This window comes from Amblyomma maculatum, chromosome 8 (assembly GCF_055883805.1).
Source record: "Amblyomma maculatum isolate TAMU_Amacu chromosome 8, ASM5588380v1, whole genome shotgun sequence".
NCBI classification, from domain to species: Eukaryota; Metazoa; Arthropoda; class Arachnida; order Ixodida; family Ixodidae; genus Amblyomma; species Amblyomma maculatum.
Genome location: NC_139351.1, coordinates 62,047,406 through 62,075,099, shown reverse-complemented (window position 1 = coordinate 62,075,099; position 27,694 = coordinate 62,047,406). Strand labels below are relative to the sequence as shown.

The window sequence follows — 27,694 nt, the reverse complement described above, 5'->3', positions numbered from 1 at the left end:
TGTACAAGTCAACATTATGGCGTTTGCTATCCAAGTTCTAACCTGAAGTTAAAGGGAAAAAAATATTTTAACTGATTGTCTTGCTAAGTTTGATTCGAAGTTGTCCTTTTTTTGATGTGTGTGTGTTGCTATGCCTCTGCTTTTGTAACAAGATAGTATGTACATGCTACCCTCAATTGTGTTACACAATTTCACTGGCAGCGCAGCTGCAGGGAATGAAAAATGTATTAAAGGTTTTTCGTATGCAACGTCAGCATTACTTCACGTTCATGTTGTGGTGAACGGTTTCATGGTGACATGCTTACAATATAAAGTCCAACTATTCTAGAAATGCTAGTTTTGATTCTACATATCATCCTGACAAATGTCACTAGAACAAAGGCCATGCTTGTTGCCGATATTTGTATTCTTTATTGCATTCGATTTATCAGCATAGAAATGCCCCTTTTCTCCTTTTGCTATCATTTGTTTCCTCATTTGACGCTGCCTGTCGAAAGAACAAATTGTGAATAATTTTAAGGGATATTCTCAAGATAGCCATATGCGACAGGGATTGTCAGTGAAAAAGCCATGTTTTTTGGGGCTTTCATTTTACCAAATAGACCAGACTGCGTGTTTGGTAGTGCATGGATAATGGAATAGAGTTGCTGCTGAAGACATTTGTACCCTCTCTTCCTGGCAGGTCAAGCCAGCACTGCCCTTAGCTTTTTCCTAAAGTGCGCTCAAGAAGCTGCCATGAGGGAATTTTCAATGGGCGCTTCCTCATGCATTCCTTTTAAATGATAACTTATACAGCTTGTTTGGCTGAAAAGCCTTCGGTATCTTAGTAGTAGTAGTAGTTGTCGGCACCGCTTGTCTGAAATAATTGGGGCCTGCGTAAAGAAAGTCTTATTATGGTAAATTGGGGTTTTAGTATTGATTGGTGCGTGATGGACGATGGCAAGTTAATGAAATCATTGTAAATATTTAATGGATTTAAAGGGACAGACCTAGGTCTCGATTTTTTTTTTTGCAATGGAAAGATTGATGTATGAAATGTTCGATTCCATAACGATTTTGGTAGAAATGCTGTGGAAAAGTTTTGCTGAGAATTTTTCTATCAGTGAGCATGCGCCTATTATGTAGTCTGATGCTGGAAACTATGAGCAGTGACCGCAATGACGACTGGTGGTTGGCAAGAAAGACGTACCGAAAACAAATATAGATTTCACTCTCCAGACAGTAATCAGACATTTTTTTGCGTAGAGTAACGTCCTTTTCAGTTTCATGCTCAATAGCCCTGTATACATGGACTCGACAGAGTCGGGTCGAGTAAGCCTGTTGAGTAAAAAATTAGTTGTCGGGTTCATGTATACGCAGTCGGGTCGAGTAAGATGTTGACTGCTTTTTAGCCCTCATCAATGATAAAAAATAATAATCGAAGCTCTCGATAGTAAAAGGCAACGGAATCAAATACGACTAAAAAACTTGCACCATAGCTTCAAGTCTCGACGCTACGCGCCGCTGCGATACTCACTCGCTAGAAAGCGAGTTCGTGTACACACCAACCGGGTCGAGTAATGGTGACCTCGCTTACTCGACGCTTACTCGACCCGGTGCTGTCGAGACCATTTATACAGGGCTAATGCTGTTATGGCACAATAACGCGCGCCTCGTCAACGAAAGTTTTAGTGGGCACTACCACTGCTTCATTCACGGAATTCTAAACACTGTGGCGCCATCTAGTGGCAAAACCTGAAAGCATGCCTTTCGTGGTGCGAAAGGATGGGTGGTTATGTATTTAAGGACGCACTGTAGAGAATGCAAAATATAATAAATTATGACAAGCACTCCTAGAAGAAAAAAATACAGTGTGCAGTTACGAAAATCGGCAAAGTTTTGCTGACATGTAGTCATGTAGGGAAAGTAATATGGTATCTCTGCTAGATAGGGCCCCAGTCATTTTTATGCTATTTTCAATGGCAAATTAAAATTGTAAAGCCTCTTTTCTTTGATATTGTAGTGCTCGATCTGTACTATATGAGGAAAGATCTTTTCATCTCCACCATAATCTCATGACATATTTTGGCCAGTGTTCTGTCCCTTGTAAGAAATGAAAAAACGTGGAAAAATTATATAAAAAATAGTGTTGAAAGGTATAAAAATGCTCAAAATGAAAAGCCAGTGTTTGTGATGCTGATTATGAAAATTTAGAGCATATGAATGATCAGTTGATTAATTGAAATAATTGAAATAATGAAAAGTTGGAAAAAGGGAGGTTTCAAGGTGTCAGACTGCTCAGAATGAAAAACCATTACTTGATAATACCAAATAAGAAATTTTTGGTGAGCACTGTTGATCAATCAGTTGAAATAATTAAAAATTCGTTCAAAGGTTTCAACCTGCTCAAAATGAAAAGCCAGTGGTTTGTGGTGCTAAATATTGGTGGATAAAAAATTAACCATTAGAAAAGAAAAAATACAAAATAAGAAGTGAGAAACATTGTCCGTGTGCGCGAAACGCTACTGTGCTATATGCAGAGTGCAAGTGTCCCCCTAATTTTCCTGCAAGTAAAATCTGCAGCTGCAACTGGAAACCGCTTGTGCCTACTGCTGACTTGTAGGGGTTGTGAGGCCCGTCAAGCGGTGTATAATTCACTGCTTTTTTCTCACCATCCCCAGTTTGCATGTACAAACTGAAATAAAGATTGATTGATTGAGTGATTGATACATTACTGAATATAGGCCTCTTGAGTTCATTATTGCCTCATTTACGATATGCGGTTTTAACAGTTATTTTGCGTTGTGGTATGAAAATTTATATCGTTTCTCATGTCTTGTCTGATTGTCTTGCCAACAGAGCGACATCACAGAGGAGGTGGAGGTCTTGTCGGCTCTACCGAGAGACAAACCTGCTGGGTGGAAGCCAGAAAAAGCACACGAGTTTGCTTACCTGGTGACGCCAGCGACGAAAGTGACGTTCCTGGCCAAGAAATACCGCTTCGTCTTTTGCCTGGACCTTAGTGCCTCCATTGCAACTGTGGTGAGTTGGGGTTGCCAGACATACAGGACACTCATGTGCGAGGCTCTGTTATGGGGCAGTACTTTTCGTTTGTATAATTTATGTATAGCCTTGTGAAACCTTGTGTGGAATTTATAATATGCGTCTGTCTTTTACAGAACTCGTAAAACATATTGGTTTCGGAGCCTGTTTTATTGGAAGTTGGAGATTTTCTGTCCTCCAATGTAATCACCTTTCTCAAAACTTGTGTAGCAGTAGGGGATGTCTAAGCTGCCTATCAAAGCGGCTGCTCTGTCCAAATCATTAGCCTCCCTCTCCTAGTGACCAAATAACTCCAAAGTTCTTTGCACTTTGAGAGATTATGCTTTACATGTGCAATCAGTTATGCATGTGTTAAGCTAAGTGTGCATCTCAAGACATTTCGTGTTCTTTAAGGCATGTTCCATAGTACAAAGCATGAGGAAAGGTCCTGGAGGAAGATCTGATAAACTTGTGGCAAGAAATATTTTATTTATGCATTCATGGGAGTGGCATGACTTCAGAAATACATTTCGATTAATGCTGATGAACTGAACTTTTACCTGGATCTGAAGAGAGTATATTCATGTTTAATATATGTGTATCAAGCCTTGTAAGAGAGTTTAATTGCGAGTAGCATGCATATCATTTTTTTTTTTTTCAGTTGTTTTGTTATTGTTTTGTTTGCATTGTTTTCAATGGAAAGAGTCCCCAACTTTCTTCAGTGGAAAAATTTAAATTCCATTAATTGAGAGCAAAGAATCTGTGATTATTTCAGGAGAGACATAGAGTGATCGTCGCAGTATATTCAGAACCAAGCTATCAATGCAGTATCAATTTCTTTTTTTGCGAGCTTTCCAAGGCTTGAGAGCTGCTAGGAGAAGCCTCTTTCTAAATGACCTTGGGACAAAGCATGTCGTCTGTAGGCACAAGGGAGAAGGTGATGATGAATGTCATAAGAAAGGCTGTGTTGCTTGTTGAGAAAGAGAAGGCAATGGGAGAGTTTGTGGAGTAGACAAAGCTAAGAAAGGCAAATAGGCGCATGATTGGGAAGCCCGAAACACTGAGTAGGAGGGCATGGCAGTGACAATGGTTGCTTCTGCATTGGGGGCTCCATGTGTTGTATTGGGAGCTTGATTTCACTTAAACTTCAAGGGCAATTTTCTCAGAATGAATTTTTTTCATGGTATGGTTGCTTATTCCCGCAATATTTCTGGAACCGCTAATCGGATTCCCTCCTGGTTTTTTTTATTGTGTGCCTGAATAAATTTCCGAGGGCAAGACAAGCTAATGTTTTCAAATTATTGAGTCTGGAATTTATAATAAACAATCAAAATTAGGCTAATGTAAGTCCAATTAGTGGCACTAACCTCAATGCACTGCTAAAATTTTTCGGCAGGGAAATTAAAAAAAAGGGCTCTGTCTTGCCCTGTGGTACCTATTCAGGAACCTTCATAATGAATTTCACTGTGCCAACACATACTGCAAGCTCTCCAGGCATGGAACAAGGAACCTATGGGAATCATTCTGATATACTTCTGTAACTTGAGTACCAATGTGCGCAGCTCCATGAAATTTTGCAGTTATTCAAATGGCTGCGCCATGAGTCTACCCTGAAAATTTCATTCAATTATCTCAAGAAACAACAAAGTTGGTATTCAAAGGTAGCCTCCCTTCTTAATTGTGGTGCATGCATCTGCAGCGTTGTATTCTAAATAATATTACTACTTACGCTGCTTTCTTATCTTAATGATGCTACGGTAAAAGCTTTTTCATTCAGACCCTGTTAATTTGGAAATCTGGATAATTTGAACTAGGAGCGCACTCTAAGCCGATGTCTATGACTATGGCACAAGTCGGGCGCTTGTTGATCCAGACAAGGGCTGGCTTGTTTGAGTTAATTCGGACGGGGTATCCCGTCGAGGTATGAGCCATGCAGTCAGTAATCCATTAAATAGCCCTACTAATCCCTGAATTGCATAGAACAGCGGTGCACGTGCAGTTCGTGTGCATTATGACAGGCATGATGATGATTGGAAGCTCCTCATTTTCGAAATAAAGCTCGGTTGCATAGTTTAGGTTTTTCTGTTTTTATTCATGCTATCCTGGCGTTGCAATTAGGAGTGCAAATCGGCAAGTTGTGCCGTTTTGGACGTTGCATAATGCATCACTGTGCTTTTATTCTTATCTTGGGATGGCATCACACTATTCTAACGGGCACTTTTAGATTGCAGTTTGAGAATGCATTATATATATTGTCTGTGCACTTTGAGATAATCGTAGTAATATTTTTCTTTGAAATTTCCGTTGCCCCCTTGCATCGTACAGTAAAATCTCGTTAATTGGGCTTTGAAGGTATGAGCAAGAATATGAAAAAGGATGTTTTTACTGCAGCTTTTTTACCTGCTTCACACTCGCAGGATAGCACTGATCACTTGGCCAGCTCTTTGTTTGTAATTGTTCCTCTGCTTCCCTTTTTCTTCTTTTTATGTGTCATACTTATCAGGGTATGTATGTATCATAATTCCGGGGCTATTGTTCCCATTGTTCTGTGCAGTCTGAGAATTTGTTGCCTCACTGTGACCGCTGCACTGATTGATGGACGTCATTCTTTTGTTGTGGTGTGTTGACCACTTGTGCATCATTGCAGTTGAGATTTTTCTTTCCTTTTGTTTTCTTCTTGCAGGACATTAGGAGTGAAACATTCCTGTTTGACGAGGTGTTCGCAACGCTCTCCAAATGTATTGAGAAGCTTGTGATGCCTGTGAGTGAACCCATTCAATTAATCGATTTACCTCCTCTTACTGCACTAACACCCTTGCATAATTTAAAAAAGAAATAGAACTGAAGTATGTATCCTGGCATAAAACGGGCAACTGGAGAGTGAAGGAGTAGCAAAAAAGAGTTCTTCACAAAATACTTCCTAATTCAACAGTCATAGTTCTAGCGCATAACACAGGAATGAAGGGAGAACACAGACGCTACAAACCCTAGGTGCATTGCAAACTGTGCAGACACAAGAAAAACACTTGCTTCCCCCTGTATGAGCGGATGCATGCTGTCTCTGTAAATGTGGATCAAAAGGAGCGTGAGATACTTGAAGCCTTGCATATACATGTGGAGAGGCAGTCCTGCATGAGCAAGCCAAACGTTTCGACGAAAAAGGAAGTGAAGTTTTTCGAGAGGAGGATGCCAACACGCATGCAGTTTAACTGTTGACACTTCTGAAACATGAGCATGTTTGCCTACATAAATACGTGATTACTTGTCAACAAACTCATTGATTTCTAGTGTTCGTGGTGCCTGTGGTCTCCTTTCATCCTTGTATTATGCGCTAGAACTATGTCTATTGAATCTAAACACCAATTCGCCCAGCTTTCTGCATTAACTACTGTCTAAGCTGACTTTATTCCCTATAAAAAAAGCCAGCAGCAAAAAAACAAAAACATACCTAACTGCCTAAACATAGGGTGCAGCTTAGGTAAAACATTTCACAAGAGACATCATGTCTGTCTTTTCTCCCCCCTTTATTTATCGCTTTTGACCGTATCATTCAGGAATTCTTTGAACTGTAGGAAAAATATAGCAGCTTTGCAGACTTATATTGGAAGTTCAGTAAGAGCTGATTACATTAGAAGTCCAGTGGTATGAGGAAGATGGGAGAAAATAATAGCACTTCTTCAGTGTTCTTCCATCTTCCTTGCTGTATGTTATGCCATCTTTGTTCTTATAGAGAAAATAAGAGAGCATCACAAATAGCATTCTTTACATAATCCTTAAAGAGGAGCCCCTAATCGATGCTTTCTCCAATCCATAGAATAGAAATCCATAGACATGGTCTTTGTGAGTGTTCAAGCAAAATTTGAAAGCTTTGCATGGAGTCAATAATTTACAGATAATTTTTAAAATGCTCCTGGCAACCAATTACGGTGACACCTTCCCATTGCGCAAACCTCCCATGTGACATCACCAGGGCTTGCTTGTGCGTCCACTCATTGGATGCTCCCAAGTGACGCGAGCAGAACAGTGTGTGGTGGAGTGTCATTGTGGCTTGCTTTCTTCATTTTTTTCTTAGGCGCTGACGTGTATTGAATTGAGGGGCAGAGGACTAGCATCATTTTTGGTCGCCAATAGTTTTGGCGCTGGTGACGCTAGATTAAAAATTTTGGCATTGAGGAGGGGACTGATGGGATACCCATCACTCCTGAGTGTTTCCTTTCTAGTTTTAGTAAATAGCTTTTCACGGGACCTTCAAGTGTAGTCACATCCCTTCACTCAAGAAATGCAGTCGCACCAGTACCAAGGGACATCGTACACAATTATAACAACATCACAGAACAAGGATGGAACATAAAATTCTGGGTACGAAGTCATGTTGGAATCAGACATAACGAGAGAGCAGACCTGTGTGCTGCTCAAGCTCATGATGAGCAAATCAAGGAAGTGAATATGTCCTTTGAAGACTGCACAATGGTATCACATTTTAAACTAAAGGATAATGGCACACACGCCTTACACATAACTTCATACTGACAAAACAGGACAAGTCTCTTTGTGATGCATACAGAAATGAGCAAATAGTAAACCACATTTTACTCTGTAGTGACTACTTGAAGCACTGAAAAAAAAACATTTTATGCTCTTCTAGAATGAACACATTCCTCTTCACCCAGCATTGCTTTTTCAAATGAAAATGCCTGTATTGATATGTCTTGTCTTTAAAGGATGGAAGAGTCTTAAGTAGCGGGTATGCCAATATTGAAATTTTTGAATATGAATCGAATACGAATATGGGAAAAAAATGCCTTCAAGTATTGAAACCTGATCTGTGGAAAAGAAAAACAAAGTTAAAAATTGCAAACGTTGTTTGTCTTGTTTGTTTCAGAATTCTTTTTGAAGTGACATTAAACTAGCATTGCACGGAAGTATATGCCCCACTGAAAAATTTAGTTTAAATTTTATATACAGGATTTCATATACAGCTGTTTTGTACAGGAAGGACCTGCATGAAAACTGGCTGAGCTGTCGTATCGCTGCTGAATGCAGTAAACTCAATTTGGCCTTGAAAGAACAAAAAAAATGTCCTAATTTACTGAAAGCTTCAATTACCAAATAGGCCTTAAAAGAACTGCCAAGAACCATTTACATCACAGTCTTCGTCCCTTTTTCTTGTTCTTGGCCTTTTGCAATATGGCACATAGCCATATGTGGGGATTGGCCAAGGTCTAGTGGAGAGGACTGATAGGATACCTATTACTCATGTGCATTATCTAGTTTTTCTTTCTTCTGTACCTTCTCTTTCTTCTCTCTGTTGGCTTGGCTCTTTGACCTCTTCTATTTTTTTCTGTCTCTGTCTTGATGCCTGGCTTGCGGATCCTGGTGACTACAGTGGGCTTCAGTGACATGAGAACTCTGGGTGGGCACCCAATAATGGCTCTTGCCATGAAAAGCTTGGCACCATGCAATGCTGAAAAGGACTGTTCATGCTCATAAGGAAAAAAAAAAACCATGGCTTTTGATTTGCTTTTAGCATATTCCACTCCATGCGCTGGCATGTACCTAGTAGTTTTAGGGAAAATAGAGGCTGGATTTGTGGGTAGTATAAAAATTGAGGAATAAGCTGACCAAATTGCATATCAGTTGATAGTCCAGCCTTGTCCTGTCCTCCTCTCTGCTGTGTCTCGTCTTTTGGCTGGTTAAGTATGAACCCATACCAACGTGCCCAGTCATCAACCTTGTTAAATTGCATATTAATTAGGGGTGTGTGAATATTCCAAATTTTGAGTAAGAATCGAGTATGCTTTTTATTCGTTTTTGTATTCAATTTAGTTCAATATACTGATATTTGAAATTTTCTGAATAGTATTCAGAAGTAACCGAATAGTACACAGAAAATGTCAGAGTTCACTGCACTGTGCGCTTCACTGCAATGCTTGATTGCATGGACTCTGCAGTGAAGCATCCTCAAAACGCGAAGGGGCCGTTTTTGTGAAGGGGGACATTCGTTTTTGAGAAGGGGGCCTTCTTGACAATGTATGCAAAGAAAAGCATGTACCAAAACTGTGAAGAAATTTCATTCTCACTTCCGTTTAATCTCAAGTGCAGATAACCAATTTGCAGAGTTTTCGGCAGCTTTTCAGGCCCATTCGATAATTTGAACTTTCTATTGATTCGGACATTTTGTGCAGTTTCTTGAAGGCCGAATTAAGGAGAGTCTGCTATATTCAGCGGCGTTATGACAGCTCCACTCAATTTCAAGCAGGTTCTTTCTGTATGAAAAGAACTGGCATACGGAACCCTGTATAATATCTATACTAGACATTTTAGTAGGGTATACACTGCTGCACAATTCTAGTTTAACTTTATTTGAAAATACTACATGAATTCTGAAATTAACAGCACGACCAGTGTTTGCCATTTTTGAGGTTAAATTTTTTTTCAGTTATCAGGTATTTGATTTAATATTAGGAAATATTTTTACCCATACTCTTATTCGAGTCATCTTTGAAAATTTCAATATTTGCACACCGTAAGGATAGCTTCCCTTTTAGAAATGTCTTATTAATCAGTGAACAAAAAGCAACCCACTTAGTCCGCTGAACGCTTAGATTAGTTTCAGCATACTGCGCGCAGTGCGACCACAAAAATTATTGTGACCACCACCCGGAACTGTATATGCGCTTGTTATCAACGCATGCCCAGTTTTATACGAAGGTGGTCATGCTAACCTCCGCAGTCACACTGCACGCATTATGCTAAAGCATACTTCTCTGATCGACCGAAGGAAAGGAAACGAGCTGCGTGCGCGCAACGTGCACTTGTGACGCGCCCTGAACACGTGATGCGATGTGCTGTGTCGTGCAGGGAGGCCTGATGCATCGCTGCTCCGCGCTGTCACCGAGCAGATTTCAGAACCGCACTATAACTGCTATTTCGCTTCGTATGACCGCATAAGTGGTATGACTTAACATGGAGTTCTTTGGGAGACAGACCAGTAGTTTTGTTATAACCCGTCCGGCACTATGAGCGATTACAAGTGGTCCTTACTGTACTTGGCTGAAAGCAGAGGTCATTGTATGTCATAGCAAACACACTGCTTTAAAGCATCTGTTGTGATGCCCTGGCAGAAAGGGTTCTTTCTACAGTCTTCTTAATTTCGGGTATATCCGTTTACATAATACATGATATACGTAGTCCATTTGTAAAAACATTAGAAACCAATAACTTATAATATACTTTGTATATGGGAGGGGGGGGGGGGGGGTGAGGGGATGTCCCTTTGGGTAATTGCAACTCAAATTGAATGTGAATTGAACAGTGCTGAATGGCTGCTAGAAAAATGACACTTTAGTTAATTGTTTTTTAGTGGCACCCTATATATGTTAGCTGGCTTTTTTTCTTCAGCACTAAGTTTCCTTTTAGAAGGAAGGTAGCACTTGCAGAGTTCTCTATCGTAGTTTGTCATTAATTTGACCTTCAAGAGGTCTGATATCTTTATTTTAATTACTGCATGCAAAATGAGCTTCGGAAATATATTTTTCTTTTTTGTGCAAGTTTGAGGCATTAGGACAACATAAAGGGAGGGGGAAAAGAGCACTGGTATGCTGCTTAGCCAACCAGCACTCTTCATCTGGTTGGGAGGTCAGAAAAAAAAAAATGTTGCCAATAACGCCCTGGTTTCCGAATAGGGCAAAACCACATTTTAATTTTTGAGCTGCATTTAAATTTTCTCACTAAAATTACTGAATGGCTAGAAGAAACCTCTCATAAAATTTTTGCACTGCAGAAAATTTAATTGAGAAAAAAAAAAGGCAATGACTCGTCGTCATTTGAGTGAAAGCTTCACAGCAGTGATGATGTTTCAAAATTCTGCCGCACTGTACTGCACACCTGCCATTGGGAATATCAAAGCTCAATTGCTCCAAAATAGCTACACATTCGAACACCTTCATTCTTGCTGCAGGCTATAGTAGTGAAGCAGTGAAAACGGAACTCTGTGGCATTGGGACGCCTGTCATCACTTGTAGTGCCAGTCGGTTTTGACGCAAACCTCTTCAAAAAGCTTCCGATTTAGCCGGATGGAGGGGCCGAATTTTCAGGTCACATGGTGTTGGAAATGAAAGATTTTCAGCCTCGGCTGCCATTCTTGAAATGTTCCGAGCATGGTGAAATTGGATTAAACAAAAACATGATATCAATTTTGGGGCGTTAAAAAAGTGTAGTGAAAATATACCTGGCCAACCAAAATACTGAAATTTGTCTGAAATAACTGAATGAGAGGGCACATTACTCGATTTCAAATTATTTCGAGTGTAATGTACTTGAAAATTTGATAGATGTTTGAAACTTTTTTGAAAATATTTTAGTCAGTAATGTTTCATTGTATCCGGGAATCCTGGAAGTTGAATATTTCATCTCTTGTAATTCTTTATTTTTTTATTGACTAGATATGCCGTTTCTTTGGATCTTTTCAGTTACACAGAATGCTAGTTAACTAGAGCTAACTTTCATTCTTCTTTTCATATGCAGTTCAGTGTACCGGGGAGCTGTGTGATGTTCCAACCTGAGATCTATGTCACTGTCGTCGCATACATCCCTCACTACACGCCTGCTGTGCAGCAGGTATTGTACTTTGTGTCACACTCTTGTGCATGTTGGAATGGGCAGCTTTTCTGATTGAACTGTGTCGCAGATTGACTCAGGAATGCAGTATGTGAAACAGTTTTTGCAGCTGATGGTCGATCCTGTATTTCAGCTCGGCTGCCCCTGCTTGTACATTGTGCTTATTAATTTCATAAAATACTGTATACCTAATAGGGCCCAATACATACTTATTTATGTCATAAAATACTGCAGGCCTTAACAGGACCTAAGCAGAACTGGTGCGCAAATACTAAAGCATGAACAGAATCGTGTAAATAACAGCGTACAGCATCAAATTTTTTTATTCGAGGCTCGAAAATTAACTTCAAAGGGCTCAGTATATCGACAGTATACAAGCTTTCAGAAGAAAGAAAGAAAAAAAAAAAACTGAACAAAAAAGTTGGCGATATGCCCCAAAACAAAAAGAATGAACACACACAGCAGTGAACCCTCAAGACAGTGAGCAAGCAAAGATAGGATCAGGGCTGGAGGTCACGGTAACTTTTTTTTATTCTTTCAGTCAGTCATGGGCAGTATCGAAGATACATGTATCTTTGGCACTATCTTTAGATACATTTTGTGTATCTGTGTGCTGAAAATGAAAGTACTGGAGTAGTTAAATCTCGTTACAAGAGACACTCGGTTATAAGAGGCACTTGAAAATAGTTTGGTTGGTTTTCCTATGTCTGCCATGTTAGAAACATTGCATACAAAAAACATGATTACAAGAGACACTCGGAAGGAAAACTTTTTCAGGTCCCTGGAGTAAATTTTTCACTATTTAGGAGAGAGACAACCCAGGTGTGCTCATGCAATCCAGCTGAAGCATACCAACTCGTACATGATGCACTTCAGATTCCCTTAGCTAAATCAAATTTATCAAATTTATATGTTGACTTATTGAAATCAACTGACTGTCTCAGCTTGGCTTCATCTAGTACAAGTGTGCCAAGCCTCTCAACAATTGATTTGTCTTTAATGAACGATTGGATTGTCTTCAGGGCAACCTCGTTGTAGCCATGGTCGGTTGGCACTCCTGAAATAATCTGACCTAGTCAGCTGTAAGTTGGTAAGGGGAGCAGTTTCATATTTCGGATCATGTTGTAGACTTTTGGACTTGCTATCTGGAGGAGCAGGCAGTTCAATGACCATGTTCTGGAGTATCTCGCCCCTCTACGACCCTTTGCTTGTAACTGCTTAAGCGATGTTTGAAATGCCAGCTGCTGAAGAGGAGGGAGCGAACTCAGTGCCTTGTTAATTGATTTGGTCTTTTCGACTGTAACCTGATTTTTCAATTCCATGATGTTTTGCATGAAGGAAACTTTATTTTGCAGCAGCTCTCATAAGCTTTTTCTGTAAGCTCCTCACTTTATTATGCCTTCAGGCAATTCCACTTCGTTTTCGCGTGCCTGCTCTTAGGAGCCCTTTTTATTGCGATAGCAAATCTGCACCAAGTTTCGGCCCGTCGCGTCGTCCCGAAAAGGGCCACGTTTGACCTTAAACAGCCACGAAGAAGAAGAAGAACGCTCGGTCACCGACAGCTAATGCTTTCGCTCCATATTCGGTTTAGCAGCATTGAACCCTTCTCATTTATATGTCGGCTGGGTAGCTTACGCTCTCGCGTCATAGTGTCCCCAATAATGTAGCATCTTACACTGATAGGACGTGATAGGGGAATAATGTAGCAGGAAAAAGAAGCTTCCGCTGTTACTATCGCAATTCAACTAGGGTTAACCAAAGTTAAACCACAACTAATTTCTTTGCGAACCCGGCAGGATGCACACACAGGCTGTGGTGACAGCACCTTGCACTTAGGTAAACTGCAGTGGCTGCAAGGGCCTCGACATCCCTCACAAGCATGAAGCTTGTCGACTCTTCTCAGGAAAGCCGCTAGGTCATCCGGTGTGAGGACGGTCACACTTGAGAAAGCTATCGCTGCACGACCATAGGCATTTGCTGTAGCCAACATGTCACTGCTTACGACAACACATTTTTTTAATTTGCAATGTGTTCTCTGCAAGTTTCAAAGAGAAAAATGCAATAAGCTCAACGCTACTGTCGTGAAGCGTTACACTCGCCAGTGGGGAGGCAACTGGGCACATTTCAGGTCGTCAATAGTTGGCAAATCAATGCCGGGAGACCCCGAAAAGCAGAGCCCATCTTGAGATTTTTCAAAGTCGCCTTAGTGTTCTTCATGGGCTTTATGCGCCACCATAGCGTTTTCTCGCCTTTCTCTGCGCCTTTTTCTGGTGGCTTTGATAGGTATGTCAGCATGTTGGGAAAATCTTTTGGGATGGCTTTCTTGGTAAGGCTCCACTTACCACAAGGAATTTCTACCGTTTTGCCCTCGATTATGTGAATGTAGGTGTGGCATGTCATCGTCTAGGTGAAGAAGAAGACGACAGCCGCAGCACGCCTGCCAAGCACGCGCAGTTTGTTCTACGTGGCTACAGGACTGAATGCCGATGGTTCGCTGTCCCGTTGTTGCCTGGTACAGCGGGTCCTGCCGAAATATATTTGTGGAGACCCGATGACGAGTGTCTGTGGCTCATCTCCACATAGGTTTTCTGGATATCTTGATCGGGGAAATGAAGATCGCACACTCGTGACTTCGCCGAAAGGTTCTTGTCTGCACGTGGAACAGCTCTATTCCATGCGGCAAGAAGTCCTTCATTGCTCGGAGCGAAAAAAAGAAAAGCCGGTCTGAGCTGCTTTTATCTTTCCGATAACCGCTTGTGCAGCCGGGCACGCAGCACGTCGGCATAGTTCCACTGTGTGTATATTATGCCGCTCAAACTGCACAATCATCACACTCGCACCGAACACACGCAACACCTCCACAACTTGACTGAACGCCGCGGCCCCGATGACAACGTGACTATGTTGACGGCCTTGCCCGGCGTTGGGAGCCTTTTCCAGCTAGAGCCTGCTGCGACTGCAGTGCCACCGATTCGCACGTGCGGTGCGCAGTTCTGCACATCGCACCGCAGTTTAAAAACTAATCTAGTCTAGTAACATTGACCTCAGGGCAGCCCATTGATTGGTCCTTGTGTAACGGTGATTCAAGCCAGGGCAGAAACCATGCAAAGGTCGGGTGTAAGATCCTAGTGGATGCGAGTGCGGGGGTGGATCTGACGCGTTGCACGTGACAGGGTGACGCTTTAGTAGTGGAGGGCTGAGGCAGGGGCTGCAATATTCCGGGTCGCATTCCACACAGTCCCGAAAGTCTCAAGAAACGAGACATTAGCCGTTTTCTTAAGAAACAAGATGTTAACCGTTTTCTTGATATGGATACTGCAGGATGAATTGTTTTCACTGGCCAAGAAGCGGGATTAATTTTTTTCTAGGATTAGTTTTTTCTCGCAGCTAAGATGGGGCGCAGCTTATGAACACTCCAAATGGCGATAATAAGTGCTCTTGTTGCCTTAAGCATTGATTTAAAAGTCCTAAACAACATTGGAAAAGTGTTCTCTATACAAGTTCTTTGCATACATATGCAAACATTTGCAAGTCCATCAGGTGACCAGCCTAATGTACCCAAATGGATGTATATGTAGTTAGATGTGTTTATAGACTGGGGTGATAGAGTGTTTGTTGCTTCTTGCAGGGACATTTCATTCATTTGGTAGAATACTTAGTTCGTAATAGTTCATTCTACTGTGGGATTCAAATGCAGGTCCTGATCCAGGGTTGGCCATTGACTCCGGACAACTGTGGCCTCTTTCTGAGCAAGGTGTCGGCAGGGCTGAATGAAATCTGTATAGTCCTGGCTGAGGCAACAGCGGGCGTCGCCGAACTGCATGACCAGCTCAGGGTGAGGGCTTTTTGAGCGCACTAAGATGGCGTGCTTGATGGGCAGTGTCTAGTTTCTTATATTAGGGATAAAATAAAGAGCATCGGTAAAAGTGTGATGCACAGTTATGGTGTCGCAGTGCACAAGCAATTTGCTGTTTTTTTGGCATTTGTTTTGAAGTGCAAATTTAACAAAACTATGCATTGCCAGAAGAGACCCTGTGTAGGAGGTAAGCTAAGTGAGCTTGTGAGCTTTCACTTTTCTGAGGTGAGCATTGGGGGGTTTTAAAATGGAATAAATACCCTTTATCTGCTTATTCCTGCCTTCCGTTTCAAACTGTTGACCTCACCTCGCAAAGCACATAAAGTATGGCACATAAAGCGTTTCTGCCAAAGTTATTTCTGCCTTTGGTTTTCCTGTGGCCTGTGACTGCATTTTATGAGGGTGGTATCACGCATTTATTCTTCTTGTTCTCCTTTCTTTTCCTTTCTCTGGTGAAACAGCTTCAGTCTGAGAAGTTGACGGGGGGTCTGTTTGAGGAATGCGATGAGCAGGCGTGCACCACTCCGCTCGTCAACATGGTTTCCTCGGACATGAGCACCTTGAGCATGCTGAGGTACGCCATGCTGGCCCTGCAGTTGCTGCCCGAAAACAGCAGCGCAGGTGAGCCTTCCTCAATTTCACTATCGAAAGAGGGAATACCAGGACTGGTTGGCACTTTATTTTTGAAACCTTCATCGCTGTGCTGTAAAAGAGGACGGCTGGAGAGGAGCACAATTGACATGCACTGATAACGGTGCATTTTCGACCTAGCTTGCAGCTCTGTGTCGTGTGAATATTAGATATTTTTCTCTCTGCCTTTCTCTCATTTTCTTCATAGCGCATTTCAAAGATACTAATTTCACTCAAGGCATCCTACCCATGAGCCACTGGAGCAAGGCTGCCGAGTGATGTGTAGAAATAGTTTAGTGTTGTGTGGAAAACAAGGCTGTGATGGAGAGAAACGCAGCTGGGGCATGCACCGATAGCCTTTACCACTGTGATAATCCGAGAGCAGACTTTGGCTCTACAGTTAAACCTGGTTATAACGAAATTCTAAAATGTCCGCGATTTTTCGTTACATCCAGGTTTTCGTTACATGTAGTTTTCGCGTGAAGACCCAAAAAAAGGTCGATGTAGAACAAAAACAAGATTAAGAATTGATGTAAGGGAAACCACCTTGAAAGTGTTTACAGTATATCAGAATTATTCGAAGTCATAGAAACTGTAAAATGTTTCGCTACTGCGGCGGCAGCCTCTACCTCCTCTGGGGCTCGCGCGACGCGTTTACGAGGGAGTGGGGAAAGGAGGTGGAGGAAGAGTGAGTCTGGAGAAGAGCGTGCACATTGGCGCCGCCAACATCGCCGCTGCGCGCGCGCTCTCACCCACCACCATTGCCCCAAGAAACTGATTCTGTCTTGCGTTGCCAGCGCGTTTCACTGTTCCTGCTACTGATGTGCGGGAGCCCGCGAGCAACCGCGTGGCAGCGATGTATGCGCGCTGCTTGCCCCACGTCTTTCTTCTGTTATTTTGACCGCTTTTAACCATGAACTATTGTAGTGCCATGTTCCAATAGCAAAAGCAGCGGAGACTGCCGCATTTTCTAAGGAGATGTGGCGTTGGCACTGAAACGCGAGATGCTGTATCAACTGCGATCGCTTGTCGCTATAGTAGGCGTTCCTCTCGCTTTAGTTCGTATTTTACTGTCCTGAAACTTGCGGGGTTGTGCCAAATTTCCAGTGACTTGGCATTAGCTTACAGACAGTTGGCGCTGCGAGTTCGTTATATCAAGATCAACCACCTAGACATGTTCCTTACATGGAGTTTTCAAATACACGCACTTCAATGGGGCCGGCTCTGGGGGATTGAAAAACTTCGTAATATCGAGGTATTCGCCACATGGAGGTTCGTTACATAGAGGTTTAAATGTATTCATTCCAAGCAGAAAAGTTAGCCAAGGAGTAAACGCAGTGTGGGGTAGCCATGTTTGCCTCTGCCTGTGCCTTGGTTTTTTGCTTGTCACTGTCATGTTTCCCTTTAGTGCTAAATAGTTCAAAAACAGTAAGTACGCTAAAAAAATGCTACTGACCCTGTAAGAAGCACAGACTTAAGACCTTACGCAGTTTAGTAACAGTGCTTTCCAAGAAGGTTACTTTATGAATGACGGCATGTGCAATTAATTACTAGTTTGTTGAAAGTATCAGCATCATTTGCATTCTCTTTGAATGTTGGCTCTTGATAGTAAGATTATGACTATGTGAATCTGGGTGATATGAATTTACGCCCACGTGACGGCTGCACCCTCCAACACCAAGCGCTGACGACACGTCTCCAGCTCTGACCTGAAATCCAGATGTTATTACAACTTTATAGACACCTAATTTTTTGTTATATGTTTTATTCTCTAATGATGCTTGAGAGGTTGCCATACACAGATCACCATGTGCTAGTTGCCTATGAGCGTCCAGTAATTCATAATCAAAGTTCGTCTCTCACCTGTTTTGTTAGTGTTTCAACGTTCGAGCAGTGGCTGTACTAAACTTTCGTGTAGGTCACATGAGGCATGAAAAAACTGTGGTACTATTGCACCTTCACCGGTGTGGAAAAGGCAGTGTGACATCGCACGTGCGTGGTGCGAAGATTTGATGTGATCATATCTCGACATCGTTCGCACATCACATTCAAGATGTTGCCACTCACACTCTAAAGGTGTGTGTACGCGCAGAGTGCACCCGCTTTTTTTCCTGGGACATAAAAAGTCAGCTTCCACCTCCTAGGCACCCTCTAAGTGCTTGAAGTAGGATGAAAAGCAGAAATCAGAGAAACACGCACATAAATGGCATCCACTGTAGGATGCAAGGGGCAAAACTTAGACGGTGAAAGATAAAACTAGATCAGTGTCATTTGAACTCTTTTAGGTTTGTAGAAAAAAAAAAAAGGTCATTCAGTCAGGTTTCAGAAATAAAAATTTTATTTAATTAATGAGCAATCCACCCTAGATACACATACTCAAAAAGGTTTGCGAAATAGTTGGATATGTATATTCGAAATTCGATATATGAAACATTTCAGCAGATGAGCTTCTCTATAACTTACAAGCATGAATATGGTGTACCTGTGCTAGCAGCACGCTTCCTGCAATGATGTGCTGCCCGTTCGCACACGGGTAGCGGTGGCCTGCAAGGCATACTCATGTTACGGATGTATGGACGAGATGACATCTTTTTCATGTTCTTCAAGCATATCAAACTCCTGTTCAGTGACATATTCAATATATTGACCTGTGGCTTTGCTTGTGCAAGGAGTGCTTCTTCTAGTGGTGTTCTTGCATTTTTACGTGCCTAACCTGGTTGACGGTGTAACTTCGAAGATCTTCCAGCCAATGTGCCAGTGGGCGGCATATTGGTAGGAAGCTCGTTGCTTCCAGCTTATCTATTGCCGCGTTTCAGGCACTTTTCCACGGTCCAGTTTGAGTTTGGTATACCCAGGAGCTACTGTATAACGTATGCATATTAAAACTGTGTCTAGTTGCAACAGCTTGTTCAGGAATAGTTCTGTGATGCGAATTTGGTTTCACTGAATTCTATGCCGATTCTTAGAGCACTTGGAGTCTCGTGGCAGTTAATGGCAACAGCTGCTCTAATTCATTGATGGATTGAGAGCCGTGTTGTATGGAAGCACGAAAGGCAAAGAAAAAGACAAAGTTGTGCAACGAACAGTACTGTGCTCCTCTCATGAGTTTCATGTCTGTGTAATTTTGGTCTGCTCAGGTTCGCCTCGCAGTGAATTTGTGCAGAATTTGTTCGTCCTCTCTCGCTTTTTGTGTTTCAGTTACTGAACTGTTGGGAAGTTGATAGTACTGCATGTGATGTGGATAGCAGTGCGTGACAGAGTCAGGTGGATGGTTGAGGATAGGAGCTTAGCAGGAGTAATGTGAAGCAAGATTCATGCAGGACACGATTAACTGGGGGGCCATTATGAAGATCTTCGTCCTGCATTGGACATAAGTGGGTGACGTTTGGGAGGAGGAAGCTGAACGTTGCCCGTTTGCTGTTGCGTCCAGGGATTGTGGTGATCACCGATGGCGTGATCAGTGTCCCCAACGGCCACCAGCTGGAGCTGCTGCTGGGAAGCCTTCGGGGTGGCACGGTGGCCTGCTCTTTCCTGCAGCTGGGTGGCAGCTATCATGCCAAGAGCAGTCTCGGATACGTGCCCTACGACGACCTGATGCGCTTCATTGCCCGTGCCACCTTTGGGGCCTACCTCAATGGCTGCCTTGTAGAACTGGTCAGTCTTCGTGCCCTGCTCTGGCGATGCACTGTTAGGCTGCATGGAGGATGCAATCTGTAGGGGAGAACTAGACAAACACTTGGCACCTCTTTGTCATTGACTGCGATTTAAAATGTGAGCTGCGATACACTGGTAGTAAATACACATGCATAATATATTTCTTCTGTGTAATTGATGTTTAGTCCACACGGTGGGGTTAAAAAGCATGAAAAAGTAAATCCATTTTACATTGTGCATTGATTGTTTCACGTCGGGTTTGCTTACTGGTAACGGGCTGCTTGTTGCTTGGAAGTGGGCAAAGGATTGTAAAAATGTCATGCAAGCTGAACTTTTCTTTAGGCTTAATAACTGTTTCTGTGTGCAAGCCATGTATGGTGTGACTTGAGTAATAATAAATTATTATGTACGCTTGTCTGAGTATAGTACAGCATAGCATCAGATTAAGCAGCATTATGTTTACTAGTAAGGGCGGGTACTTATTCTGTTAGACGTATGCATATCAGAAGTTATGCACCTTGACCTCTTGTTCTCTCATCTTTTCTCACGTGGGCTGACCTACTTTCAGGCACTGGTTTGTAGGTAGTTTAGCCTATGTTTTGGATCCAGATAAGGCAGAATTGGCATTTGCTGTCTTCCAGGATGATGCCAGTGAATCGACAGGTGCAGAGAACATCTTCCACAGGGCCCTGCTCTTCTGGAGTTTTCAGGAGGAGTTCATCAACCAGCGACTTGAGTTGGCCAAGGATGCTGGGATGCAGTACAAGCTGCTGGCATCCAAGTTAGTGCTAGTTTTTGCTGACTGAGTGAGAGAAAAAGAGAAAAAATTTTATTTGCAACACCAACTCTTGAGCTCTTGTCACATTTCTACTACGCCTTTTCCTGGTCATCATCGATGTGATAGACTAGGGGTAGCAGTTAGATATGCTGGAAGTTGCTGGTGCAAGCTCTTCTAAGAGGTACACCACATATTTTTCTTTGTCACTATTTATGTGCTGATTCTCGATAAGTCGTAAAACCTAAAAAGGGTTAGGTTAGACATTTGTTTGATAGTATTCAGATAGTATGCGAAAGTTGGACTGTGAAAAAGGCTGACCACCGAAAAATTGACGCGTTTGAATTGTGGTGCTGGTGAAGACTCTTGAGAGTTCCTTGGGCTGCCAGAAGATCAAATCAGTCGATATTGTCAACCATAAACCCTGACTGCTCATTGGAGGGTCAAATTCTAAAGTTAAAGCTCAGCTACTTTGGTCATCTGATGAGAAGAGAGGAGTCGCTGGAGAAAGATTTGATGTTGGGAAAAGTTGGGGGTCGTCGGAGAAGGGGTAGGCAGCGAACGCGATGGTTAGATGGCATCCTCGAGGCACTGCAGATGAAGTTATATGATGTTAGGAAGATAGTGAGAGACCGGAAAGCGTGGCGTGACATGGTCCATAGGGTCACGAAGAGTCGGACACGAGTGAACGACTGAACTGAACTGAATTGATACCATTGCAACTAATTGCAAGCTCTTCTTCATTAATGGTCAAATTTCTAGGGGAATCATCCAAGTTGGAGTAGATTTGGGATAAGGAAGTAATTACTCATCGACATCCACCTAAGCAAAGCCGCACGGCTACAAAGGAAAGTTATACTGCTTTCTCAGAAACTCGTAGTTAAAAACTTCATCCTGGCCCGAGGATCGAACTTGGGACCACCGCCTTTACTGGGCAGTAGCTCTACTAGCTAAGCTAACCAAGGTGGTCAGCAGTACAGATAGTAGGGCGAGAGCGAATTAATAATTCTAAGTGGGAATGGCATTGGTTGAATGTTTAGAGGAGTCCCCCAAGGCGGAGTAGATTTGTAATAAAGGCGTAATTACTCATTTGTAGCCGTATGGCTGCGCTTGGGTGGATATCAAAAACTGACAGCACATGCTGACACAAAAAAGGCGTTCATTGCGGTTACAAATGTGATGTCGACAAGCATCAAAATTTGCTAAGGAATGAGAATACCTGACTTACCAGTTGGGCTACAAAAGTTTGCTTGTGCCACAGGAGGCAGAATGTGCTTGAGGCTGGACAGAACTGACTTGAGAGATATACCTTTGTCTCTCTGGCAGAGAATGTAGCTACAATGAAAAGTCCGCATGTGATGACCTCTTGAGGTCAAGGACAGAACGAGGGAAAGGATTTCCTGGCTCTGACACGCATGCTGGTTATGCAGCGTCAATGTCAGCACCCTCTTTTGTAGTTGGAACGACTAGAGAGGATGCACCATCGTAAGGAATCTGAATCAGAGGGAACGGAGCTTTAGACGAGTCCCTACAATGAATAAAAAAAACATGTAGATAACTGCGACTTATGCCTGTATTTCGCTATCTTCTTTCGTATCAGTTTCATCCAAACTGGACCTTAGTCCTCTCTAGTTTTCATCATACGGAGTTTGTAATTGAAGACCGTTGCATATGGCAGTGATTTTCAACTGCAACTGAGGAGGCTTTGGGGTGTTCCGCTTTATTTTGAAACGTGTGTCGGAGTTAAGAAGGTGCTGTTTCGCTCTGATGTAACCACTCACTGTGTAACTGTTCTTGGCTGATTTTGGCGCACTCTCTCAGGGGCAACGCAGCGTTTGAGCAGAACCTGAGCTGCATGCCACAGCTACGCAAGAAGCAGTCCGATGGCAGCCTCAACACGTCCCTGTCGAGTGTCCTCTCCTGCAAGCTCCGTGAAGGCTACGCCCTGCGGACCATCTCCACAGCCAAAGGTCAGTTGGTGGCACGACTGCCCTTGCCTGTGAACTCTGCTCATTCATGATTGATGTGTGCCTTTCACGTACCAAACTGCATGACCAAGAGCAGATACGACGTGTCGTCTAATGAACTGTATGAAGAAGGCTACGGTAGCTTACTGGGCCCAGCCAGACACCCGACACATTCGCCTAAGAAGTCTCGATCGAACATTAACATTTTATGTTCCGCGTGGAATTCTCCGCCATCATGCATGCTTGTTACATAAACTGCGTTTAAATGTGGCTTTCACACACAGGTACTTGCATTTAATTATACAGGTGGACTCCCCGGAATGCTCAACTTGTGGCATCCCTGAGACTGTGGACCATATATTATTGGTGTGCCCAGTGTATGCGGGTGAAAGAAATGTGCTAGCTGCTTCCTTGAAGTGTTTCGACAAGGGGCCTCTGTCGGAGGAACTGCTGCTGGGCGCTTGGCAAGTCAAGGGGAAGGGTGTCCAGGCAGTGCGGGCTCTTAGCTGTTTTTTGTGCGCCACCGGACTCTATTCGCGCTTGTAAAGCGAACTGTCGTGCCTGTGTATTTTTTTAATATGCCTTCTCCCACATCGTCACCCATCATGATTCTCTTTCTTCTCCCCTTCCCCTTCTCCTGTGCAGAGTAGCAGGTCAGATTTTAATCATTCCGGCCTACCTCTCTGCTTTTCTTTCAATAAATCCGTCTATCTATCTACCTGTATGACTATATTCAGGACTTACGTGTGTTTTCAGATTGATCATATATTTTCATACTTCTCAGTCCAAGGTCGCAGGTTTGAATCCCTGCCATGGAGGCCATATTGTGCTAATCTGGGAAGGAAAATAGTTACTAAATGCAAAAATGCAAAGTTCTGTATGATGTTGGTACATTTTAAGAAACTTGGTGAAAATGATCCGCAGCCCACAATTGCAGTATCCTGATAGCCGCTGGAGGCTTTTGTCATACTTTTAATATTCCACGTACCAGATTCACACCATTTTTCGTCATTAATGTTGTTGTCATTAAGGCAATTAGAATGGTATAAAATTATATCAAGGAGGAAGACAAGGCTTCCTAATAAACATGGAAGGACCACAGGGGGTCAGTGGTTAGGGCGCTTAACTGCTCCCAAGGACACGGGATCGAATCCCAACCATGGTGGCTGCTTTTCGATGGAGGCGAAAAGCAGAGCAAGGCGCCTATGTGCTGTGCGATGTCAGTGCACGTTAAAGAACCCTAGGTGGTTAAAATTGCTCCTTAGCCCTCCACTAGCCTCATAGCCCGAGTTGTTTTGGGACATTAAACTACATAAACCAAACCAAAACTGACGGCCGTTAACCAGTGACACTCCTCGCTCCGTTCACGTCACTGCTTCTTCTTTTACAGTCATTCTTCATTCTTTTACTTCCTCCAAGTTTTGGACTTCATACTCTTTATTTTAATTCTCTTCAAAAGACAGCACATATCTCTGTTTTTCGTCTTGCTTTTGCATCCTTTCTGTTTTGCATCCCTTTCCTCTGGCTCATGACAATAGCATCTGGTTTCGTTTGTATCTGAAGCCTTAATACTGGTGTTCATAAGCTTGCATTGGCGAAGGGATGCTGTATTGGAGGTGATGTGCCGTGAGCTTCACTTATATAAACATGTTGTTGTTGTTGTAACAATGTTTCAGGTGAACTGGAGATCAAGTTGGTGCTTCCGTGGAAGTTTGATGTCAACATTGAGTACATCGTCATGGTTCCCTGGCAGTCATCAAGCAAGAAGTGAGTTGTTCAATGTTGGGAGGTTTGGATTCTTCTAGACCATTTGCAGGAAACGGCAGCCTTTTGTTTTCTAAATACTTTATTCACTGAATGATGCCTTTGTGATGTTGCAATCTTGAAATGCTGCAAACACTGCAAATAGGAGATATATTTCTGGATAACAGTGCACAGGGCATAGATAAAAGTAGGTTAGAGGAAATTGACAATGGTTGCGTGAGTGTGTATCTGTTAAATGCAAGACGTTGTAGGACATCTCTTGCTTAAAAATTTCCTTTTGATGGGTAATCACTGGCCCGAAATACGGGACCACATTTATGCAATTGCCTTGTATTTTCTAATTGGTTAGAAGTTTTGAATATTGAAAGTGAGGTGCAAAGCTAATCGAATAGCAAATAGTACTGTTCCAAAACTGTCTTAGTTTTGAGTGTTCGCACACCTATTTTGCACAACATCCAGCCAGATGTGGATGGTATCCCGTGTGCGGACGTAGTTCTTACTAAGGGCTTATCAGTCTTTTATTAGCTGGTCACATTTTGAATACTTGCCTACTTCAAAGTGCAATTACATCGCAAGTATTTTGTACCTGGTTGGAAAATTCATCAGTACTTCCAACAATGTGAATATTTCAGCAAGGTTGCAGTCGTATGCACTGTGTTGCCCCTCTCCATCTGCAACGAAGGAAGCAAGTCGTTAGTGTTAAGTGAGTGCTGAGCCCCGTGTTAATACTCGCAGCCGTGACTTGTCGGGGAGTGGCTCCCAACCCAAGCAGCGGACGGGCTGCAAATTCGAGGTGTACGTGGAGGCCAGTTATGACTTCCTCCATGATGTCACGTGCGAGTACTTCAAGGCAAACAAGACTCGCAGCCCCTTCCGCCTCATGGTCGCCCAGCAGTACTGGAATGCGCTCAAGAAGTAAGTGCCAGTTTTGTTGTTTTGTTTTTATTTTTTCTTTTTTGTTTTTTTAATTCACTGATTTAATTTTTGCACTCTTCTTTATTTATTCTTCCTTTTTTCTTTCCTTGTTGTTGGAGTTGTTGTGCCAACGACTGCCTTATTGTTAGAGCTCCTTGGCGGCGGAGCTGCGGCGCATTCCATGCAGTTTCCAGAATGTTGTATTGGCGCTGCCGTTGACCCCTTCGGCAGTGGTGTCCGCTGCTGTTCTCCTTTTCTTCAACACCTTCGCTGCTGCTGCCATTTCCCTCAACTTGTTGACTATGTTTCGTTGCCTTTTCTTAGGTCTTAGAACCCTGCTCCACCACTGTCTTTTCTATTTTCGATGTGCTGTGTTTTTCTGTACATCACCTTGAAACATAAAGATCTAAGGTTTATGCATTAAAAAATTGCAGTGATCGATGGAAGGTGAAATGGGACTGTACTTTCGCTTTATACTACATCTAAGTTATTATTATATTAGAATTTACTGCACCAAGGTCCTGCTATTTATCTTGTCCTATTATTATTTTTGTTTTGTTTCATGTACATAACCATGCACATTTTGGTCATGACTTCACGGTCAGCTGGACCTTGTGACCTTTGGAGGGCTCTTATTAGTGGTGCGAACATCATTTTTACTATGATTGTAATCGCAGTCCCATTGCTGGCTACTGGTAAGGTAAATTTATATTTTTTCTCAGACATAACTCTCAGATATGACAGTGGCATCCTTTTGATGGAGACGAAAAGCAAGGCTCCCGCATGCTGTGTAATGTCACTGCACATGAAACAACCTCGGGAGGTCGTAATTTCCGGAGCCCTCCACTACGACATCTCTCATAGCATCAGCCACTTTGGGACGTTAAACCTCGGAAACCAAACCAAACCATCAGATATGACAAAGTGTACGGTAGTCTGTGAAGTGACGAGGCTTTAGATTATGCCTTTTTCATATTATTGCCGCACTAGAGCGTGCTCTGAAGTCGAGCGTTACTGGCCAAAGTACACATTTATTTCTCCTCTTCGACGATTTGTTAAATTTTAATACATCTCTGAATACGCCTGTGTGAAATCAGTGAGGCAAGGCAAGTTACCACGCACAACATGCTTTTTTTTCTTCTTTGTGCAGCATCTCGAGCACGGACCAGCTGTTGGTGCACCTGCACTCGTTCAACCAGAACCCGGTGTACTACTCGGTGCCCGAGAGCTTCCGCAATGGCGTGCCACTGTTCGTGATGCCCTCAAACTCTTCTGGCCACCCAGTCCTGTCCTCCAAGTGAGTTCCCAAGAGGCAGCTTAGGGCGTGTGCACATTCATTTGCCTCTTTAAGGTTCAGCGTCTATGTGTTCCATAGCGTCAACTTTCAGAGAGGTTGAGGGGGCTCATTTTGTGTGCTTAATAAATAATGCAGGAAGGTTGAAATTAATCCAGGGCATTTCGTTGTAATGTCCTGCCATGGCCCTTTGACTGCTTTGTTACGTAAACTTGATATACTAACACCAAGTTAATTAGTAGTGCCTTCCATCCTGCCCGCATTTCCGTTTGGCGGGGATTAGTACATTGAATAAAAAAAATTTAATTTTACTGAAATATTGGCGTGAAGCTTTCTAATCTTGGTTTGTTTATCTTGAAAACTGCCAGCACAAGACTTTATTACTCGATTTGTATCAACTGATGTGAGCAGTTCTGTTTCAAGTGTTTGTAGCCCTGTACAGCTTCTTCTAGCCTGTACAGTTTCTTCCTTGTTCAAGATTATTGTAGGTTCTTTCAGCACCTTATCGCAAACATTCCTCAGCTTTAAATTGAATGGCTTGGTAGCAATAATGATTTTCTGTGTGACAACCGCTGAGCAGGTTGTTACTGGTGCAACTGCTGAGTTGTTCAATTCGGTATGGTTTTCTTCTTTGGGTGCGGGGGAAGCCACTTGCTGCCTAATTGACTGCGGACTGTTATCACCACTATATGACACTGTCTTCGTGCTTGTGACCATGTCGCTTTACACTCAACAGAAATGATTCCACTACATTAAAAATAAACAAAACAAGGTTGCCTACTCAACTGTGGCCACTGCACTTTAATAGCACCTATACAACTTCAGCTATCAATCAGCAGTAAAGTACAAATACTCACAGGCCATGATTACGATTCATGCAACAAGGTAAAATTATCAGTGGGCTCGTGAGTGTGCAACGTGCAATGACTTAGACTGTGGAAGCAAATTTGTAGTTATGAGGCATCCTTATTTGCCTGTCTGCTCTAAACCTCCTGCTTCTTTTTGTATATAGGGGCAATCAATTTCATTCGTGCGAGCTCTTCTATTATATTTGAAGCTTGTAATAGCAAAACCTGTTCGCTTCTAGGTTAGTCGAAAAAAATGGAAAAACGATCCTCAGAGTATTGCTAGTATATATTTCTGTACAAAAATTTAAATTGTTGTACTTCAGAGTCTGAAATTTAGGTCATCAATATTTG

General features: G+C 42.6%; 1 protein-coding gene across 2 annotated transcripts in view; it reads left to right on the top strand.

Annotated features, from left to right (window-relative positions):
* Window positions 1–27,694, top strand: part of LOC146181270 (KICSTOR complex protein SZT2-like) — a 183,198-nt gene that overhangs the window by 1,823 nt on the left and 153,681 nt on the right. For both annotated transcript variants that reach the window (XM_084576322.1, XM_084576321.1), the window contains exons 3-13: window positions 2,839–3,021; window positions 5,705–5,782; window positions 11,548–11,640; window positions 15,338–15,475; window positions 15,958–16,117; window positions 19,557–19,780; window positions 20,422–20,561; window positions 22,377–22,525; window positions 24,199–24,289; window positions 25,022–25,201; window positions 26,352–26,498. In XM_084576322.1, the coding sequence (XP_084432448.1) occupies window positions 2,839–3,021; window positions 5,705–5,782; window positions 11,548–11,640; window positions 15,338–15,475; window positions 15,958–16,117; window positions 19,557–19,780; window positions 20,422–20,561; window positions 22,377–22,525; window positions 24,199–24,289; window positions 25,022–25,201; window positions 26,352–26,498 (1,583 nt within the window). The remainder of the gene's footprint in view (window positions 1–2,838; window positions 3,022–5,704; window positions 5,783–11,547; window positions 11,641–15,337; window positions 15,476–15,957; window positions 16,118–19,556; window positions 19,781–20,421; window positions 20,562–22,376; window positions 22,526–24,198; window positions 24,290–25,021; window positions 25,202–26,351; window positions 26,499–27,694) is intronic.